The sequence below is a fragment of the Podarcis erhardii genome, assembly GCF_964252035.2.
Source record: "Podarcis erhardii genome assembly, chromosome: 14".
In the NCBI taxonomy this organism is placed as follows: Eukaryota; Metazoa; Chordata; class Lepidosauria; order Squamata; family Lacertidae; genus Podarcis; species Podarcis erhardii.
This window is the reverse complement of record NC_138503.1, coordinates 10,646,567-10,667,104: the sequence shown is the minus strand read 5'-3', so window position 1 is coordinate 10,667,104 and position 20,538 is coordinate 10,646,567. Positions and strand designations below refer to the sequence as shown.

Sequence of the window (20,538 nt, the reverse complement as noted above, 5' to 3'; positions counted from 1 at the left end):
CTAACAAAAGGCCAGGTGGAACAGCTCTGTCTTGCAGGCCCTGCGGAAAGATGTCAAGTCCTGCAGGGCCCTTGTCTCTTGTGACAGAGCGTTCCACCAGGTTGGAGCCGCAGCCGAAAAAGCCCTGGCTCTGGTTGAGGCCAGCCTAACCTCTCTGTGGCTTGGGACCTTCAAGGTGTTTTTATTTGAAGACCGTAAGTTCCTCTGTGGGGCATACCAGGAGAGGCGGTCCCGTAGGTACGAGGGCCCTAGGCCGTATAGGGCTTTGAAGGTTAAAACCAGCACCTTAAACCTGATCCTGTACTCCACCGGGAGCCAGTGCAGCTTGTATAGCACCGGATGAATGTGATCTCTAAGCGAAGACCCCGTAAGGAGTCTCGCTGCGGCATTCTGCACCCGTTGGAGTTTCTGGGTCAGTCTCAAGGGCAGCCCCACGTAGAGCGAGTTACAATAATCCAGTCTGGAGGTGACCGTCGCGTGGATCACAGTGGCTAGGTCAGGGCGAGAGAGGTAAGGAGCCAACTGCTTAGCTTGGCGGAGATGAAAAAATGCCGCCTTTGTTATAGCTGCAATCTGCGCCTCCATAGAGAGGGAGGTATCGAAGATTACACCCAAACTCTTAACGGATGGTGCTGGCACTAATTGCACCCCCGCAAGAGATGGGAGTTGCCCCCTCAGTCCCAAGTCGTCCCGTCCCAGCCAGAGGACCTCTGTCTTCGAAGGATTTAACTTCAACCGGCTCCCACGAAACCATCCAGCCACAGCCTCCAAGCATCTGATCAGTGTGTCTGGGGCCGAGTCCGGGTGGCCGTCCATCAACAGATAGAGTTGGGTGTCATCAGCATACTGATGGCAGCCCAGCCCAAAACTCCGGACAAGCTGGGCGAGGGGGCGCATAAAGATGTTAAAAAGCATCGGGGAGAGTATTGCACCCTGGGGCACACCACACACCAAGGAGTGGCGGGATGACAATTCCCCCCCAAGCGCCACCCTCTGTCCCCGACCAGAGAGAAACGAGCGCAGCCATTGAAGGACTGTGCCCTGGATCCCCACGTCGGCAAGGCGGTGGTCTAGGAGTTCGTGATCGACCATGTCGAAGGCTGCTGACAGGTCTAGAAGAATCAGCAGCCCCGACCCGCCTCGATCCAGCTGCCTGCGGAGATCATCTGTTAGGGCGACCAGAGCCGTCTCGGTCCCATGACCAGCGCGGAAGCCGGACTGGAATGGATCCAGAGCTGATGTTTCATCCAGAAACCTACCAAGCTGTTCAGCAACCGCTCTCTCAATCACCTTACCCAGGAATGGAAGATTCGAAACCGGGCGGTAATTGGATAGATCTAAAGGATCTAATGATGTTTTCTTTAAGAGCGGGCGCACCACTGCCTCCTTCAGTTCCCCTGGGAATGTCCCAGCGCCAAGAGACAGATTGATGATATCCCCCAGGGGGCCCCGCACCTCGTCTGGACACGCTCTAATCAGCCAGGACGGGCACGGGTCGAGAGGACAGGTGGTGGGCTTTCCAGCTCGGAGGAGTCTGTCCACATCAGCTGGGGATATCCAGTCAAAGTGGTCTAATACTGAACCCGAGGACAGTCGAGGGGCCTCCAGTTCCTTTATTGTATCCAAATTGGCAGGGAGGTCATGGCGGAGCAACAAGACCTTCTCCGCAAAAAAGCTCGCGAATGCCTCACAGCTGTGTGTCGAATTGTTATTTAAATTTGGCTGTCCTTCAAGGGACGTTAAAGACCGAATTATACTAAATAATTGCGCCGGGCGAGAGCTAGCGGATGCAATGGAGGCCGAGAAGTAGGACTTCTTAGCGGCCTTCACTGCCATCTCATAGGTTTTCATAAAAACCCTATAAGATGTTCTTGAAGCTCCGTCACGGGCACCCCGCCATACTCGCTCTAGCCGTCTGAGGTCCCGCTTCATTTTCCGGAGCTCCTCGGTAAACCAGGGAGCCCGGTTTCTGCGGGGTCGCAGAGGGCGCTTAGGTGCGATCTCATCGATGGCTGCCAGGAGCTGGGTATTCCAGGCCTCAACAAGCTCAGTCAATGAGTCGCCAGGGGGAGAAAGGTCCCGCAAGGCTTGACGGAATCTATCAGGGTCCATCAGCCTCTGCGGGCGAGCCCAAATTGGCTCGCCACCCAAGCAGGGTGGGGGTGGAACGTCAATCCTGGCTTTCAGAGCATAGTGATCAGACCATGGCACCTTCATTGAAGGAAACATGATCACATCTATACCGATGCCAAAGATCAAATCCAGCGTGTGGCCTGCTTGATGTGTGGGGCCCGAAACAAACTGGGAGAGCCCTAGTGTCGCCATGGAAGACACCAGGTCCAGAGCCTGTGAGGAGGGAGTGGCATCAGCATGGATGTTGAAGTCCCCCAATACCAATAGGTTAGGGAACTCCAAGGCCCAGCCAGCCACCGCCTCCAGCAGGCCTGACAGGGTGGCTGCTGGTGTGCTAGGTGGCCGGTACACCAGCCAGACAGCCAAGCTCACCTCGGAGCCCCACACTAGGCCAACACATTCAATGCCGGGGATCGATGGCGATGGTAGAGCCCTGAAAGAACAATCTTCCCGGATTAATAACGCCACCCCTCCCCCCCGGCCCACAGTCCGCGACTGGTGAAGGACGGAGAAACCCGGGGGCGCCATCTCTCGTAAGGGAACAGTATCCCCTTCACGCACCCAGGTCTCAGTCACACATGCCAGGTCAACCCCCTGCGAGGTGAAGAAATCTCGCAGGGTGGCGGTTTTGTTGCCTATAGACCTGGCATTGCACAACACCAGTGACGGAGGTGAGTAATCCTTGCTCACCCTACCCTCGTCTCTCGGGATGGGGCGCAGATTGGAAGGGGTACGAGCATATCCGTATCTCGATCCCCTTCGCCTATGACATCTGCCCCCACCGCCATACCTCCCTCGCCCCTGCACAGTAGGAATGAAGCCATGTAGGATTTTTTTTATTTTAATTGGGGGCGGGGGGAATGAACATTTTTTGGGGGAATTTTTTTTTTTAAAACAACAACAAAACACTTTTTTATGTATCAAAGGTCACTTTGTTACTTTAGGAACAAAAAGTGCATTACATATAAATTTACCATAGAATTATCATGTCTGATATATTAAAAGTATAATTTATTCAGGCAATAATGACAAACTGAATTTATTTTTTTACATTTTTGTTAGCTCCATTTATAAGGAAACTAGAATATTTTTTGGTTTTGCCAGTTCATGAGGAACAGGCAACATTTTTTTTAAAGGAACCATCAACATTATAGTTTAAAAAAATTATATTCTGAAAATTATTGTGTCTCCTCCAGTTCTCCACAGCATCAGTCAGATATAAAGCACTCATTTCTATAACAAGAACTGAGGAAAAGAGGGGAGGGAGAACAAAACTCATGAATGTTGCATGAAATTTAATCAGTCCCTCTTTCTAAGCCAGTAGTTATCAAACTTTTTTCTCTGGGCCAGACTTTCAGAATAAAAACTTGCTTGCAAAACACCAATTTTTTTATTTATAGAAAATATATTGGAAAACAAAAATAACAACTAGCAGTATTTGATTTATAACATAGAATGCAACTACTTTATAATACAACCATGGGACATCCAGAAGATATAAAACAATGCAGCTACATAAGAACATGAATCATTCTCAGAATATAATACTGATTGGCTTTGACTCTTCCTGCCATACTTGCTGTCGTCTCCTGCCACACCCTTTTGGGGACCACTGTTCTAAGCTATCACTATGAGCGTCTGTTTCCCATATTTCTCATAATATATACCATGGACTTCTATAAACTGCAGGTTTGCCCATATTGAAACAAGCTCTTTCATGTGACAGTTTATTTCTTGAACTGGTGTGTTTCCAAACATAGGCCAGTTTCTTTCACGTGCTTCAGAAGTTGGAGGAAGAAGTAAGGGGAGTTGGAGGTTGTGTTGTGCAAAAACGTTGGCCACCATGTTGCAGGAGGGATATGCTTGGCAGAATCCCTGACAACATTCCTTGGCCAAATACCGGAAGATGGCCCGTACTCCGCAACATTTGGGTGTGTGTGTGAAAAACCTTTCCAACAATAAGTTCCAAGTGTGCTTGTTGGTGAAATGCAGAATCAGTGCAGCATCACTGCCTTTCAATCTGGGATACCAACGGATTTGCAGCAGTTTGAGTTGAATGATGACAAAATTATGTTGCTCTGCACTTTCTCCCACTCCCAGTCCTTTGAGACTTAGTCAAGAGGTAAGTGCCAGCAAAAGGAAGGCCACGAGCAAAGAAGTCATTAAACCCTTCTTCTCTTGTGACGGCAGTGCCCTCCATAAGGCAGAAATGCCTCTTGCCGTTGCATTTCAGTCATACTCTGAGCACACCACCCAGTTACAGATAGGTAGCCGTGTTGGTCTGCCATAGTCAAAACAAAACAAAACAAATTCCTTCCAGTAGCACCTTAAAGACCAACTAAGTCAGTTCTTGGTATGAGCTTTCGTGTGCATGCACACTTCTTCAGATACACAGAATGTGTATCTGAAGAATGTGTATCTGAAGAAGTGTGCATGCACACGAAAGCTCATACCAAGAACTGACTTAGTTGGTCTTTAAGGTGCTACTGGAAGGAATTTGTTTTGTGTTCACACCACCCAGGACTTTCTTGTCTGCAATACAGTATACAGAAATTATGATGCTGTGCATAGTCTTGTAGCTGGCATCATCTTCTTAGAAGAGACGTTGCTTCTGTTGTGAGAGAAGGGAGAATGCTTCCAATATCTGCAGATCTTGCCATCTGCAGCTTTAGTCTGCGCTAGTATTAAAAATATAAAATATGCTTCTCGGTTAAATGGGGCACGTGCTTAGTCTTTCAAAGGAATTTTTTAAAAACTCATCAAACTGACTATTCAACTAACCTAGCCTTCCTCAAACTGGTGCTCACCAGATGCAATTCCCATCAGCTGCAACCAGCATATCCAATGAGGAAAGCTGAACTAACCATTCCAGGCCTAGCAGACACTTGCTATGATGATCCCTGGAGGGCACAATACTGGCTGCAGAAGGAGAGAGACACCAGAAGACTGCAGGCAAGGAAGGCTGGTCCTTTGAGGCTCTTAAAACATTTTTTTAGTGCTCTCTGACCTGGGGGGAGGCCAGCAGCAATGAACGGTTAGGTACAGCTATCCCATGGGCCCCGCTTAGAAGAAGAGTTTGGATTTGATATCCCGCTTTATCACTATCCGAAGGAGTCTCAAAGCGGCTAACATGCTCCTCTCCCTTCCTCCCCCACAACAAACACTCTGTGAAGTGAGTGGGGCTGAGGGACTTCAGAGAAGTGTGACTAGCCCAAGGTCACCCAGCAGCTGCATGTGGAGGAGCGGAGACACGAACCCAGTTCCCCAGATTATGTGACTACCACTCTTAACCACTATACCACACAGTGCAGCTCAGCAGAACAGGGCGTTTGCTCATTTATGCTGAACAACTGCAGTAGTTTTCTCTTTAATAAGCTCTGTGCCTAGTGGTATAGCACAGGCTTTGCATGTAGATGGTTTTAGGCTTAGTTCTCACCAAGTTAAAAAGGGGGGGGGGCAGGTAGCAGGTAAAGTGCAAGACCTCCGCCTGAGACTCTAGGTTGCTACTGCCAGCGTTGTATTAGTTGGAGTTGCCATGGTTTTCGGAGAGGACTTCCAGAGACACCCGGCTTTTAGGCTGCAAGCTGATTTACTACTGTATGCAGTTGTATTAAAACTGCAAAATAATAAACTCCCCCAAAGCCTAGCAAATTATGGAATTAACCGTGCCAACTTTCCATTACACCCCTTGATGGTTAACTGGTTTGTAAGTGTTTTTTAACCAAGGTCCCTCCCCCCCCCCCGCAATAAAAATGTTGAGCGGGCCTCCCTCCCTAAAAGTTAATGGGCATTGCCATTCAAATGATGTGTGTGCACCGCATCATGTGATCGATTGTGCAGGGCGGGCCCGGCCCCCTCAAACATTTTATTTATCGGCCCCCAGCAGTTGGCTCCTATGAACAGAGGTGTGTGTGGATTGTGAGGTTGGGTGTTCACACTACACAAAGGAGACGGAAGGAGCACTTCTTCAACACACAACACATGCTTCCACATAGCCTCCAACTTGGATGGCTTCAGAAGGGCATTAGCTATATTGCTGGAGCCAATGTCTACCTCCACAGGAGGAGATGGTTTGCCTCTGATTACTGGTTGCTGGGGGGGGGGGGAGAGATGGGATAAAGGGGAAGCGTCCTGTTACTCTTATGTCCCTTGCAGCCCTTTTTTTCTAAAAAAAAAAAATATGTTTGGGTTATTTTCATTTTGACTCAAGAAAATCACAATTTTATAGTTGAAATCGGGAAAACAAAATACAGTAAATGGACATCAGGGGTAGCAACAGAACTGACGATTCACGGTGCTAGAGAATAAACTAATTTTTTTAAAGAATTTTAGTTTCTTCTCCCGTTAGATTCACAAAACGTTTAGGGGTATGCGTACTCCTGCGTCCCCCCCCCCCGAAAAAAGCACTGGTCCCGTGTTTTTCCCAGAGGGATCTAGCTGGCTAATGGGAGGACGCCACAGCTGTGGTCTCTGCATGCAGGGGCTTCCTCATAATAATAATAATAATTTTATTATTTGTATGCTACCAATCTGACTGGGTTGCCCCAGCCACTCTGGGCAGGTGCCAACTAAAATAATAGTAAAAACAACACCACACACTAAAAGCTTCCTTCAGATGACTTTTTAAAAAGCTGTTTTATCTGTTTGGCTGGGGAGGGCTCTTGGCAAGGCGTTTTAAGGTTTTTTACAGTGCAGCCTCTACTCAGAGGTAAGGCCTACTGTATCCAGCGGATCTTGCTCCCAAATCAGCGAGGTGCGCGTCCTCAGCTGTTGCAAATTTGTCGTGCAAACCGCCTTGCGCCGGGTGGGGAGGCCGACAGCAGCGGAATAAAGCACATATGCATGCGTTGTTGTTGTTGTTTTCTCAAAGAAACAGGTTAGCTTGCTAGCCTTGGTGCATTTCTACGGGTGGCGTTGCGCAGTTAAAAATAAATCTAATTGAAGCTTTGGCGTGGCCATTCGAGCGCGCCGAAGTATACGCGAGGCACTGAGGCAAACGGCTGATTAATTAGCCGGCCTCCTGTGCTGAAAACTACTCCCTTCGGGCGGGCAGGGAGCGTTTGCAAACTCCGGCCCGCGAGGGTGGGGCAGAGCCGGCGACGCTTCGCCCCGATCCCCCGGGGAAGCAAGCGCGCGCGCGCGCGCAGGGCTTTGCTTCTCCCTGTTTTTAACGACGACCCCCTAAGTAGCGCCAACCCCCCCCACCCCGCCCCGTGGAGGAGGGGAGCGGGAGCCACGTGCGGACGCGCAGGTATAAGTTTCCCGCGTGCAGCGCTCGCGCGGGGTTTCCGAGCGGGTTGCCTTGGGATGGCTTTGACGGTCCCGGTGAGTCCGAGGCTGGACCGAGACAGGAGCGGGGAAAAGGAGGAGGAGGAGGAGGGCGAAGCAACGGCGAGAGGCTCCGAGCGGGGATTGCAAAAAGCCCTCGGTGACCGCGGCGGGTGGGCAGGGAGCTGCGGAGGGCGGCGCCCCCCCCCCCGGGCTTTGCAACGCGGGAAGACGCGGCCTCGTCGCCTGCCTAGGAAGGGGGTGGCCGGGGCGGGTCTGGCTTCCCCAGCGTTCTCACGTGCTCGAGCCGCGCGCGGCTTCTGGCTCGCCGCCCCGTCCGCGCGCAGGTGTTTCGTTTCGCTTTGGGAGTCGCCCCGAGCTAGTCGCCCCTGGGGACCCTTAGCGGGGCGCGGCGGCGTCCACACGACCTTCAGCGTGAATATTGACTCTTATCGTAAGCACATAAAAAGGGCTGTATAGAGGGGGACGCCTAGGGGCGGCAGCACTGCCTCTCGTCTCCGCTCCCCTACTTCGGTTTGTGTACTAATGGGCTTTGCTTTCTAAGAAGCGAAGTTGCTCTTAATTCCGAGGAGCACGGGCGTGGAGTTACCTCCCTTTCTTATTGTGCGCATCTCTGCCTGTCTGCATTTTCCCCGTTGGTTTCGTTTTTCTCTAGCTGGCTCCGCTTCTCTTGCCCCACCCGCTTTTCTGTTTCCCAAACCCCCAGCCGTGTTCCCCCCCCCCCTTAGGGTACAATCCTAACCCCAGTTACCTAGGAGTAAGCCCCATTTAATTCAGCAGGAATTACTTCTGAGTAGGCGTCGCTAGGCGCCCGCTACTAGTTTGCAAACCTGTGTACAAAGGACTGGGAATACGGGCCATTGAACTCGGTGGGACCCCCCCCTTTAGGCTACAATCCTAACCCGTTACCTAGGAGTAAGCCCCATTTAATTCAGCAGGACTTACTTCTGAGTAGGCGTCGCTAGGCGCACGCTACTAGATTGCAAACCTGTGTACAAAGGACTGGGAATACGGGCCATTGAACTCGGTGGGACTCGAGTAGAAAGTCTTCGCACGTGCAATAAGTTGCACATCTTTCCTCCCCATGTTCTGCTTCTTTCGCTACAAAACTTTTTAACATAGCAAAATTATAATAATGGTGGTATTGCTTGTATGGGGACTATTATAGAAAAACTGGTGCCGGGACTCAACATGAACGCTTCCTTTGTTCTCTTATAATGGAAATGGGGCTCACCTGAGAGGTGCCGGAGCTGAGCTCTTGTGAAATGCTGCCGAAAAAAAGCCCTGGTTCTGACCCACTGTCTGAAATCTGCTTGGCTTTTCAGTTATTTTATCCTGTGTTTTGTGGGGGAGGGCGTGCTTTCCTTCAAAGTGCTTTTCTACCCAACGCTCACAGTTTCAGTTTGTACCATGGTGGGGAAAAAATAACCTTTTCTGCTAGTAGAGAAAGAATAAGTTCCTTGGAGGTGAGTTAGTGGACGCTAAGACTAGAAATTTTGAGATAGCTCAAACTTCCCCGCAAAGAGAAGGGACTTCTAAAGCACGTTTGAGGCACGTTATTTGCCTCAAAGGATTCTGGGCACTGTAGTTTTAGGGTTGTTGGAAATTGTAACTGGAGAGGATACTTGAATTGATAGTGCATAATAAATAAATTGCTTGTGTACTGCATATGAAACTTAATAAGAATGTACCACTGTACAAATTTCTTTTTTTAAAAAAGGCTGGATAGCTTAACCGATTTTGTATTTCATTGTTGGCCCTAAACTTAAGGAACAGGGGTGGTGGAGTCAGGAATAATAATAGCTGGATGGTGTTATCCTCCGTCAATTGCCTGAAACTCAGTCAGTTGTTTTCATTAGCTGTTGATTCTAGAAGGGCTGTCTGTGGTGTGTTCTGTGATAGTACAGATACTTTAAGGACTGTGCTGTGTTCAGGTTTTTTCCTTGCTGGTGATTGTGCCGCTTGCTGATTACCACACAGTAGCTGCAGCTGTGTGTTCTAGGAGAAGCTGGAATTCAACATTGCCGAGTCCTGATTTCATTAAGCATTCTAGTCCTCATGGTGCAGAAAGCTTTGGAGACTCAAGCACAGAGTCCCAGAAGTTAAGAAACGGTTGCAAGAGTTACGAGGTGCGAGTTTAGATCTGCAGCCACTGCTTTATTAATATGCTGCAATTTTAAGCAGTCAAGCCCCAATCCACAGGTCTGTTCTTGGCAATATCTGAAAACAGATTTGTGTGCCTGTGTTGGTGTGTGGAGGATGCAGCCTTGAGCAGGCGTGGTTGGTGGAGTAGAGGACACTGGAATCCTTTGATTAGTGGTATGAAAAGACTACATTGACAGGAAGCGAAAATCACCCTAGCTCTGAATCACCCACTCACACAAACTTGGAAATGCTAACTTGAGAGTATGCTAAGTATTTGGTTTATTACCATTGTGTGGCGCAAATAGTTTGATTCCAAAGCTGTTGCGGCTGACTCCTTAAGCACATTCTGAAAGTGTTCAGTTAAAATTTGTTGCTTGTAGCATCGCTTTCATTATGCCGTTCCAAGGTGGGTAATCTGTTTCAACCCAAGCATTACATACCCTTTGAGGGGGGTGGGACAAGCCTAGCGGCAGGCAGAGCTGGAGGCAAAGTCGGCAAAGCAAAGGTTAAGAGCCAGTGTGGTTAAGAGTGGTAGACTAGTAATTTGGTGAACGGGTTTCATGTCTCTGCTCCTCCACATGCAGCCGCCCTTGGGCCAGTCACACTTCTCTGAAGTCTCAGCCCTACTCACATCACAGAGCATTTGTTCTGGGGGAGGAAGGGAAAGGAGAATGTTTGTCAGACAAAAGCACTTGAGGATGTTGTGTGAAGCTGGTGACTGGTACAGGGCAGAGAGTCTTGGAGCTTGTCTAGAGCGGAGTTTTATTGTGTGTTTGCAGTTGTTTGTGTTTCCATTTAATTTGCATAGTCCCCATGGTTTTACTCTCAAACAACAGTCTCAATGCCTTTCCTCTGCAAATTCAGGGATAACTCAGTACAGGGATGATCTGATAAATTGGCTCCAACCCTCTCCATTTAGGCTTGCAGATTGTTTCAGTGTTTTGGGGTGGATCCATTGTCACATTCTGGTACTCCCTATTTCCAATGCTCTCATTCCTTTTCCAGCCATTCTGGTACCTATTTCCTGTGCATTCCTTAATGGAGCAATATTTCCCTCCCCTTGATCCCAAACACTTGTACCAAAACCAGAAAATTGCACAAGCAAACCAAATTCAAAAATTCTGGCTCAGATATTGCACATTCTGGCCCTTGAATTTGTACAAAACCGGAAAACTGCAAAAATGTATGCTGAGAATTTACAGTTGCCTGTGTGCTTTTGCGCAGTTCCGGGGAGAGATTAAGAAAAGGAATTGAGGTGTGTATACAGCTATATTTATTCCTGCACTGTCCGTACTTAATTGGCATAGAATCAACACACCGAAAGCCAGGGGCAACACACAAAAGTGAGCAACTACTCTTATAAATGGGAAAGACCACAAAGTTGCTCCTTGTTCACTACTCTTTCCCCTCCATTCAAATTACACCAGAGTAGTCCAAATGCGAACAAGCACTCAATGACCAAATGGAGAGGCATGGAGGACTGCATTCAGGCTCTCTGACCTAAGGTCCCCCTCCCTTCTGTGGTGCTAATATGGTCGCTTTTGTTTCCAGAAGGACAGTACTGGAAGGACCATAAAAGATTGCTGGGACAACTCTGACGTTCCAGCTTTGACCACGTGCAGCAACGCAAAGATTTTCCGACAAATAAACGGCATGCTGGGGAACTCACTTGACTTCAAGGGAGTCTGCACAACACCCATTGCAAAAGAAAGAGATCTATTATCAGGTGACTTAATGAGTTGATTATAATATTTTAACATATGGGGTGTGTTAGTCTGCAGGCTTCTATGGAGTTGTAATATTTACAGTCAATGTGTGAGTTTCCTTGATGGCTTAAATAGCTAGCAAATAAGTTGCTAGCAAGGTGTGCGATCTGGAGGAACAGCTGGCAGAGTCAGATGAGGATTATATTCCTGATACTGTGGGTAAACTTCAAGTTCCCAAGCACACCTGTTCCCTACTTTCTGCCGCATGACCAGACCCATTCCATAGGTAAAGACTGTTGTATTAAAACACAAGCCAAAGTGCACCATCATTAAAATAAAACAAATGCTACTACCCAATGCTTCTAAATGGTTAAAAATTGGCCCTGTCTGATGAGGTTGGAAAGCACACGTTTGTTTTCATGTTGTGCTTGTAATGAGCAGTGCAAAAAATAAATCAGAATTGCAGGCATAAATAGTTTTTGTAAAATTAGAGAAGCTTCAGTTTACATTGTAGTTGTGTAGCTGAAGTGCTCTTTTTCTTGAATGTGCCAGTATAACAGGCAAGTCAGTGTTAAATTAGTCGTGAATTAATCCTTAAATCTACAGATAGCAAATGAAGAAGACACTAATCCAAGGACAACGAGCAAGCCTATGAAAATGATCTGAGTCTTGTTCTGCAGCCTTGATGATTTGGATGCAGGAAGCAGCCAGGGATTTATAAATCTTCTGAAGCTCGAGCCCAAAGTTGGTAATAGCATTTAGAGAGAAACAAAATGTTCCACAAGTAGTTAAATATATGTAAGCTGTACCCTGGGTGCTCATTTAGCTAAAATCCCCCATCCTCGCTGTATAAGTAAAGCAATTAGCAATTAAGTTATTTTTATCAGAAATAACTATGATCTCTACCTGCATTATGTGTGGAGAAAATGGAGGCAGTGGACCTCCTTGGTCCACACGTTAGATAATAAATATCCAGATGGCTGTGAATTATCCATAACAAATCCTGTTTTAGGACACAGATAACGGACTGTGTGCTGTTTAGGTCCTTTTGATTGGAGATTATATACCAGGCCACTTGCAACAGGTGGGTGGGGAAGCCCACCTGTTCATTAGCTGATGTCACTGCAATGCCAGGTGAACTGTTTTCTTTCCCCAAGTTTATATATACTACTTCTTCTGTACGCTGGCTCCCTTGGCCAGTAGTGAGATGAGCGCCGCAACCCCAGCGTCGTTCGCGACTGGACCTAACGGTCAGGGGTCCCTTTACCTTTACCTTCTGCCCAGGTGGGTTGAAATCAAACCATGCTGGCAAAGGAAATGTTTTCCTGTAGGGTTTGCTTTTGGTACCCATCAGCTGATTGATGCTGACAGGAAGCCCTACCTCCGGCAGGGATTGGCTGCATATGGTTTCTGATCAGGATTTCTGTAATGCAGTAGGATCCTGGTAGGCTTATTGGAACTTAACAGCAACACTCACCAAGGATCAATTTAGAGTGTACTTAGAGTTCATGGTTGTTTCTTTTTAGTTACGGCTTTCCCTGCTCCACACTTGATGTAACACATGATTTCAGGTGTGCATGGTTTGAAAAATAAAGAAAGCCTGCCTTGGTGACCAGATTAGGATGCCTTCTAATATGCTTTTTTGTTTTTTCACCTTTTGTTTTCACCTCTGGGCTCCTGTGGGAAGAAAGGGGGGGTATAAACTTAAATAAATAAAATAAATAATAATTTGGCCCATGGGCCAAAGGTTCTTCACTGCTACAGGACAGAACAAAAAACCCACCTAGAAAGATAGAATAGATGAGTTCTTTCCAGCATTCAAGGCCCTACCTTTTCAGAGCATTCATTACGTATCAGATTTTATGGGGCTGTATGGATTTGTTGTTCGGTCACCCTTAACCTTGAAACACGTAACTATAATGTGGGAATGTTGTCTTCTAACTAATGTTGGTGGTATTATGCGCACATAGAACTGTAGCCCGCCACCATGCACGTGGTAAATTCCCTTATCACGCACCCACAGTAGTAATTTGCATGCAGTTTTTTGACCTTGAGAAGTTAAGGTTTAAAGTGCATTCGTCCGAAAATGCTGTTCCTGGGTCAGTAAAACGGTTGATGGAGCCTTCAATCTCTGCCCGTAGCCATCTCCAGGCCCTTTTGATGAAAGTTAAATTCAGATTGTGCAATCCAGACCTGGGCTAACAAGGTCTTTTGAATACTTTAAGAGGATTACTTCTTGGGAGGTTGAACAACAGCTTTGCAGGAGCTGAGCCTTCTTTCATAAAATGAAGCATTTAACTGGTTCTGCTCAGGCGGCATCTCATCAAGCATGTGGGCATGACTTGGTGAAATTTATTGGCTGCATCTACCCACTGTTTCCAGTCATACTAATTGCTAATCCCAGTGGCACTGCCTTCTCTGCCATGAGCCTCTGAAGGATTTATAACCTGGCATCATTCTCATAGCAATATCACTTGATCTCCTGTAGACACCTGGGGAATATCATCTGCTACTGTTGATGTAAATGCTTATAGGGCTATTCAGCCTGCAATCTGAAAATCATAGAAGTGGGTAGGGGTTGCTTCCAAAGCTCAGACCAGGTTAATTTCTAAGAGAGCCTCTCCCCTAGATCTTGACTCCTTTAAAGAGACATCGTGTTTTAGGCTGAAAATGAGCGTGGCAAGTGGACATCTCAGCCCACAAACAGCCACTAAGCAACCATGGGATATCACAAAAACATAGTTGTAAAGTTACAAGGAGAAGCCTGGTTTCCTGTAGACTGGCATGCTGTCCTCCCTGTGGTATCGCACAGGAACCAGAGAATTGGAAGGGCTTGAACCCACAACCCTGAAATTAAAAGTCTCATGCTCTACCGACAGAGCAGTTTGTTTTAGAATAATTGGTTTACTGTGTTTTGAATAACTGTTGTTTGTCCAGGTTTTCATAACTATGGACAGTGGAAAACATAGACCTTTTGGTAAGTGAAGTGCTCAAACATAAAATAGCAGTTTCAGGGAACCAGGCAGAGGGCCCTCTCGGTAGTGGCACCTGCCCTGTGGAACGCCCTCCCACCAGATGTCAAAGAAATAAACAACTATCTGATGTTTAGAAGACATCTGAAGGTAGCCCTGTTTAGGGAAGTTTTTAATGACTGATGTTTTAATGTATTTTTAATCTTTTGTTGGAAGCTGCCCAGAGTGGCTGGGGAAACCCAGCCAGTTGGGCAGGGTATAAATAAATAAATTATTATTATTATTATTATTATTATTACTACTACTACTACTACTACTTGGGCAAATGCCTAGGTCTGTCCTCCATCCTTTGGTGGAACATGCTGATTCCTTTGTAAGTGGAAAAACAAGGTGGCCCTTATATTGCCAAAAGTAAATAAGAAGTTTTAGGGTGAGTTCTGGGTTTAGAAAAAGTCATAGAATCCCAATTTGGTAGCTTTACCTAGCTGATTGAGATGTTCCCTCAGCAAATGAAGATTGGGCTTTATTCTCCAAGGGAATAAGCCGGCACTTGTTAAAAAGATTTAAGTTTTACTCCTTTCTGAGAATAGTATTAATGTTTAACGGCTTTCAGATTAAAGGAATATTATTCCCGCAAAGGAGATCATGTTGAGTGAACATTCACAAATATATGCTTTGTTTCTCTACATTTTAAGGAAATGGTTGTTCTTGAGAGTATAGCTCTAGAATAGGCTTGTATTCCACACTTGCAGTGTAGCACTTATGTGCAGGCATAGTTCAAAAGGTTCCTGCATGAAAGCACCTAGTTGTGGAATATACTAAACTCAGTGCACTTAGCAGACATGCATAGGATTGCCCTGTAAGGTTATTAACACAAAGCATGTTTCATGTGGACATAACCTGGGTTGTAGGAGATGGCAGAGTTTAAAGGTTGCACAACAAAGGAATCCAACACAGTTGTGAAACAGCTGTGCAGTCCATTGCACAGCCATCATTGGTAGTGCATGTAATTTTTCCTTGTGCAATGATGTTCTGCCCGTGCACCAAATCTACCGCTTAGCGACTTTCATTTAGCAGTAGACTACTGTGAACTGTGCAAATGATATCGGTGCAAGTTTGCATTAATACTTTGCAGTTGGCATAATTCTGCAACCACAAGAATGTTGGAAAGCCATGTGAGGGCACCAAAGCTCTGCCTTTCACTCTTTTCCCAGGAATAGTATAAATTTTATTCAGCATTCCCTCTGGCTCTGAGACTTCAGACATTGCCCACACATTCAAGAATATCTTGGCAACCATGAGACTGCTGCTTTCTTGCTAAAAACTGAAACTCCTAGGAAACACTTGTGTGCTGCCGTGGTGTTATGTGAGTTTCCCCCCTGTGCCTGCATGGACCTGCAGCAAACACACTACTAAGTCTATTCTCCAGTTTTTAGGTAATTACCAGTTTCGCTCTCAAACTTGGAGCCTTATGCTGAAGTTCCATCATGGACACAAATTCTCCAAGTCAGTTTGAACGCTGGTCAGCCCAGTGCACCATTTGTGGCATCCTAATACAGCCACAAATGATTTTTTAAAAAATTATACAGACTGTGATCAGATTCAGATGTTCTTCTGAGCACTTCCACCTCTGGGCTGTGGTTTGGCAAAATCACACAGCTAAATATTGCCCGCCAGGGTGTGGGGACTTTATACGATCTGCCTTATAGCATCTGCCCTTCCCAAGCAATTTTCTCATTTTAAACATTGCTGTTGCAGCATATAGTTTATTAGGCATATTCTAAACATAGATAACAAGGAATTGTGTTCCCGTTTCTCCCTTCTATAAGAAATACATCAACCGATATTGCCTATCAAATGCCACTTCGTGCAGATTTTTAAAATATTGTACTTAGACCTCTGCTGTGTCTAATAGAGAATCCTTAATCAGTGTCCTGTGTTTGCAATAAACACTCTAAAGGCATGTACAATTCAGCCACGCAACAGATCCAAGCCCCCCCCCCCAAGGTTTTGATAAAATCTCTACCCAGCTAGCATGCATGTTTAAGTCATAGCTTTTTATAAAATCCCATGAGTTCCAGAATAGGACTTCCTAGCCTAAATTTGCATTCACCTCTAGACGGGGTGAGCTCCCGTTGCTCGGTCCCTGCTCCTGCCCACCTAGCAGTTCAAAAGCACGTCAAAGTGCAAGTAGATAAATAGGTACCGCTCCGGCAGGAAGGTAAACCGCGTTTCCATGCGCTGCTCTGGTTCACCAGAAGTGGCTTAGTCATGCTGGCCACATGACCCGGAAGCTGTATGCCGGCTCCCTCGGGCAATACAGGGAGATGAGCGATGCAATCCCAGAGTCGGCCACGACTGGACCTAATGGTTAGGGGTCCCTTTACCTTTACTATCCCAAAACTTTCAGAGCACACTTTTTTAAAAAATGGAAATAACATGCAATATGATCCATTTACAATAACATCTCTCCAATTTAATCTTAGCCAACAAATGACAACCTAAATTGCAAGGTTTTAATTATTCTATCAGTTTTTTAAAAAAACTTCTGAGGGGGAAGAGAAAAGAATTCCACAGCTATGGGAGACCAACAAAAACACAGGACTATTCTAAACTTAATGTAATCAGTTATCAATAGTTAAGAAAGTTATGCATGAATAGTAAAATATAAATGCCAGGAATATTGGGATCCAGCAACCTTTGGTTTTCATTTAGCATCCTAAGGGCAACTCCAACTGTTGCAAATTTCATTTACAATAAAACTCAAAACAAGTGTAATACAGCTTAATTTTTCAGAACATGAGTTGTGGTTATGATGCAAGGCAGTGAATGCCTTATCCCTAAATTGGAGGGGTCCTTTTGTGTGTAGAGATTCTTGCTGGGCTGAAGAGGAAGGATTTTATCAGGCGATAATGCATAAAATGCAAGCTGCCTGCTACATAAGTGTGGTGTTGACTTCATGTAATACTTGACCATGAAAAATGGTTGGTTTATTGATAACTGACTGTCTCCCCCTCACCCCCCCCCAAAAAAACCTCCTGGATGATTTCAATAAGAAGCTATTGCATCCTCAAATATCCTCCTCCTTATTCTGTACTAAAAATGTGGCTGCTTTGTAACTCCCCTTTAGGGTTTCAGGCAGCATATCTGGTCTTAAGTTGAGAATGAAACTGCCATTTCTTAGCAATTCCAGAGGTTGGCACAGGTAGCTGTGCTCTTTGGTGTTTGTTCCAGCTGTGAAATCTCAGGTGGCTGGCAGTGTGAACAGGATGAGACTGCTGGAACACCTTATGACTAGAGCTTCAAAGGAGACAAGGTTCTCTGGTCTGGCTCCCACCCTGTTCTGCATTATGCTGGAATTTGGAGACTTGCAAAACATAACTGCCTTTTCCTCCTACAGCCCTGTGCCATTTATTTCGGAGATATATATTTTTTTAGCTGGGAAAGCAGTGTTGTGACAGGTTATGCTTTGGGTGTGGCTGTCCCCCCTCCAAAATAGTTTTTATATATTATTATTAAGGCAGGGCGATGCTGACTTTAAACCTTAGCACTGTTTAAACGTCAGGCTCTGTTACCACTACCCCTTAAGTGTGCATGCACCTCCCAACGTGTAGCTCGGAATCTCTCTTTTATTTGAAGGTTACCCATAGCGGTAAACAATGCAGAGACTGTGAGGGCTCAGGGTAGCCAAGTTTAAAGCAAACAGACGATGCTAGCAGAATTGTGAAGCTTTGCATTTTGCTGCTTCCAGGGCTTGCGCCAGCAGCTGGAAACATTCCAGGACGAAAGGGTTTTTTGTGGGTGGGGAGGCGGGGCCAGGGGAGCTAGAGAGCACCAAGCCAACAGTGTGATCTCTCTCTCTCTCTCTCTCTCTCACTCACTCTCACACACACACACACACACACACACACAGTGCCGCTGTGCCGCTGCCTCTGCTGCTCTGCTTTAACTGAGGGGGATGGCTGCTGCCTCCAGCCACCTCCCGGCTCAGAGCTAAGCTACAGCTCCCTGTTTAACTGTGTCCGCTGGCCTCGCCTCTTCTCCCCTCCTGCATGCTGCCTCGGCTCCCATGGGCAGGCTTGCTCTCCACCTCTATCATGTAAGCGAAGATGTGGCTATATTGCATGGCCCAGTGACGTCTCTGGCAGAACGGTAAGCATCAGCAGAGCCTGGTCACATGCCGGCCCAGTCACTAGTGCCGGCGGGATGGGATAGGGTGGACGTGGGTCTGGGCACAGGCCATCTGGTGCTCTGCTCCTCTCCTCCCCGCCACCCCTCCATGTCATCACTATCTGTAGAAATAATAGCTGCTGAATATCGTGAGATCTGGTTTGGGCTTCTCCCTCTGCAAAACTCCTAAACTCCCGAGCTCGTGCGTGAGTGTATTTTTATTTGTGTTTTTTCTTTCTTTCTTCCCCCTGTCTGAGCAGACTTCCAGGACTCCAAGGGAGTGGCAGCAAGCAGAATGCTCTTCCCACCTTCTGTGCAGGAAGGTCCGCGTGGCCTCCCAGACACCACTGACCTGTGCCTTGGGCTGCAGTCTCTCAGCCAGCCAGGGTGGGACAGGCCATGGAGCTCCCAGGATTCGGATGCTGCAGCCCAGCCTAGCCTGCAGTCTGGTGAGTGACTCTGCTGACGCACAGCAACAGTTGCCGGATTGCCTTTTTTTGCAGCTTTGTCACCAGGAGATGTTCCTGGCATAACGGCAGGTTCTGATTATTCCCAACAGCTTCTTTCTTAACATTATTGTTGTTATTGTTTTACTAAGGCACCCATTCCCTCAAGAGTAATATTGGGGCGCTAAGTGAGACCTTTTGGGGAAGGGAAACTGTAGCTGCCCCCCTCCCCAATTAATAGAGAGCGATAAGTTTCTAAACCTGATACTGCATTGAGATTGCAATGGTAAATATTGGGCGGGGGCAGCAGTAGTGTTTTCTGTGATGCTCCTGTAGAGCCAGCTGGTTGGAGGACTAAAGTTGTGCTCCCCAAAGTGGCTTCGGATCGTGGGCTGTTGTAATATTTTAGGCTGGTGCAACGTGGGTAGTTGATGATGGCAAGGAGTTTAATTGTATTTATTTAGAATGTTCTTTTTTACTGTGCTTTTCAACCCACCAGAAGTTACCACAGCAATTGAAGCTGCCCCCTGCAGGGGGTGTAAAAACAAAGGAAAGGAGCTTCATTCAGGCTCATTAGCAGATGCCCAAATCTTGACTCTAGGCTCTTCCTGGGTCAAGGGCCTGTGAGAGATGCCTCTATCCCTATTGTGAGATTACTGATCTGTATCTACCAGGTTAGGATAGTATCTCTGGTTGGATGTGATTGCACTAAACTCTCACACTCCATTATCCTTTTGAAGTTTTCCTTCATGGCGGAGCCAAGCATTTGCACCTGTTTCTTCGAGTGTTGTCCTCTCCTACTGCAGAGTTTCTGTGATTTGCCAGCCTGTGATGAGTCAGGAAGATGAAACTTTGGAGAAGCCAAGCTAAGTAAAAGAAACCCAAAATAGTCTAGTCACTGCCCTCTGAAAACTATTCTGCTTTTGCTCAGCTGGGCTTCTCAAAGTTTACAATGATACTCAGTACAGTTCTTTGAGAATGTGTGTTGTATTGGCTTTTGCAGAAGAAACCAAAATGTATTTTTATCCTGTTAAAGCCTTGGAAACTACCACTGGCTTTGACGGGTGGCAGGACAAATCAGTATGATGTTTCGCCAGTATTTTTGCTGGTCCCGTCAGGCTGTTGTAAATGCTTTTGGCATCGGCATCTTAAATAGCTTCTGAGTGGTTCTGCAAACTTCTAGCAAGAATGGCTTAAGGAAAGGCTTGTGTGCCTCTCCAGCTCATGTAATGGGGGTGGGTGGGGAACAGGTGGGTGTTCCCAGGAAGTGGGACGGGTGGGCTTGAAACCACATGCAGAAGGCCCATTTATGTTATTAGTCTTGATTGCAAAAGTTGCCTGTCAGAGAAGTACTTTAGTTCCTTCACCGTTTTCATTTTGGGCTGTGCTCATTTTGGCAACAAATGTGTTGCATTATTACAACTAGTTTCTGTAGGGAAACTAATGCATTAGTGGAAGATGTTGGTTGCTCAGAGGACATCTGCGCTACCAAACTGATTCCCAAAGAGCCCTGTAAATGCAGCCATTAACTCTGCTGGGCATATATTGTGCTCTTAACGGGCTTGCTTGTATTGCAATAGAATAATGGCCGCAGTGGGCTGGGGCAAGAGCTTGGTGCAGACATCTTAAGGTGGGGCAGTATTGGCACTTGCTCAACTGTAGCCGTCTGTAAAAATT

General features: G+C 46.6%; 1 protein-coding gene across 1 annotated transcript in view; it reads left to right on the top strand.

Annotated features, from left to right (window-relative positions):
* Positions 1 to 7,372: 7,372 nt before the first annotated feature.
* Positions 7,373 to 20,538, top strand: part of CPEB1 (cytoplasmic polyadenylation element binding protein 1) — a 49,413-nt gene continuing 36,247 nt past the window's right edge. The window contains exons 1-3 of the mRNA XM_081839408.1: positions 7,373 to 7,458; positions 11,119 to 11,293; positions 18,676 to 18,864. Of these exons, the coding sequence (XP_081695534.1) occupies positions 7,441 to 7,458; positions 11,119 to 11,293; positions 18,676 to 18,864 (382 nt within the window). The 5' untranslated portion in view covers positions 7,373 to 7,440. The remainder of the gene's footprint in view (positions 7,459 to 11,118; positions 11,294 to 18,675; positions 18,865 to 20,538) is intronic.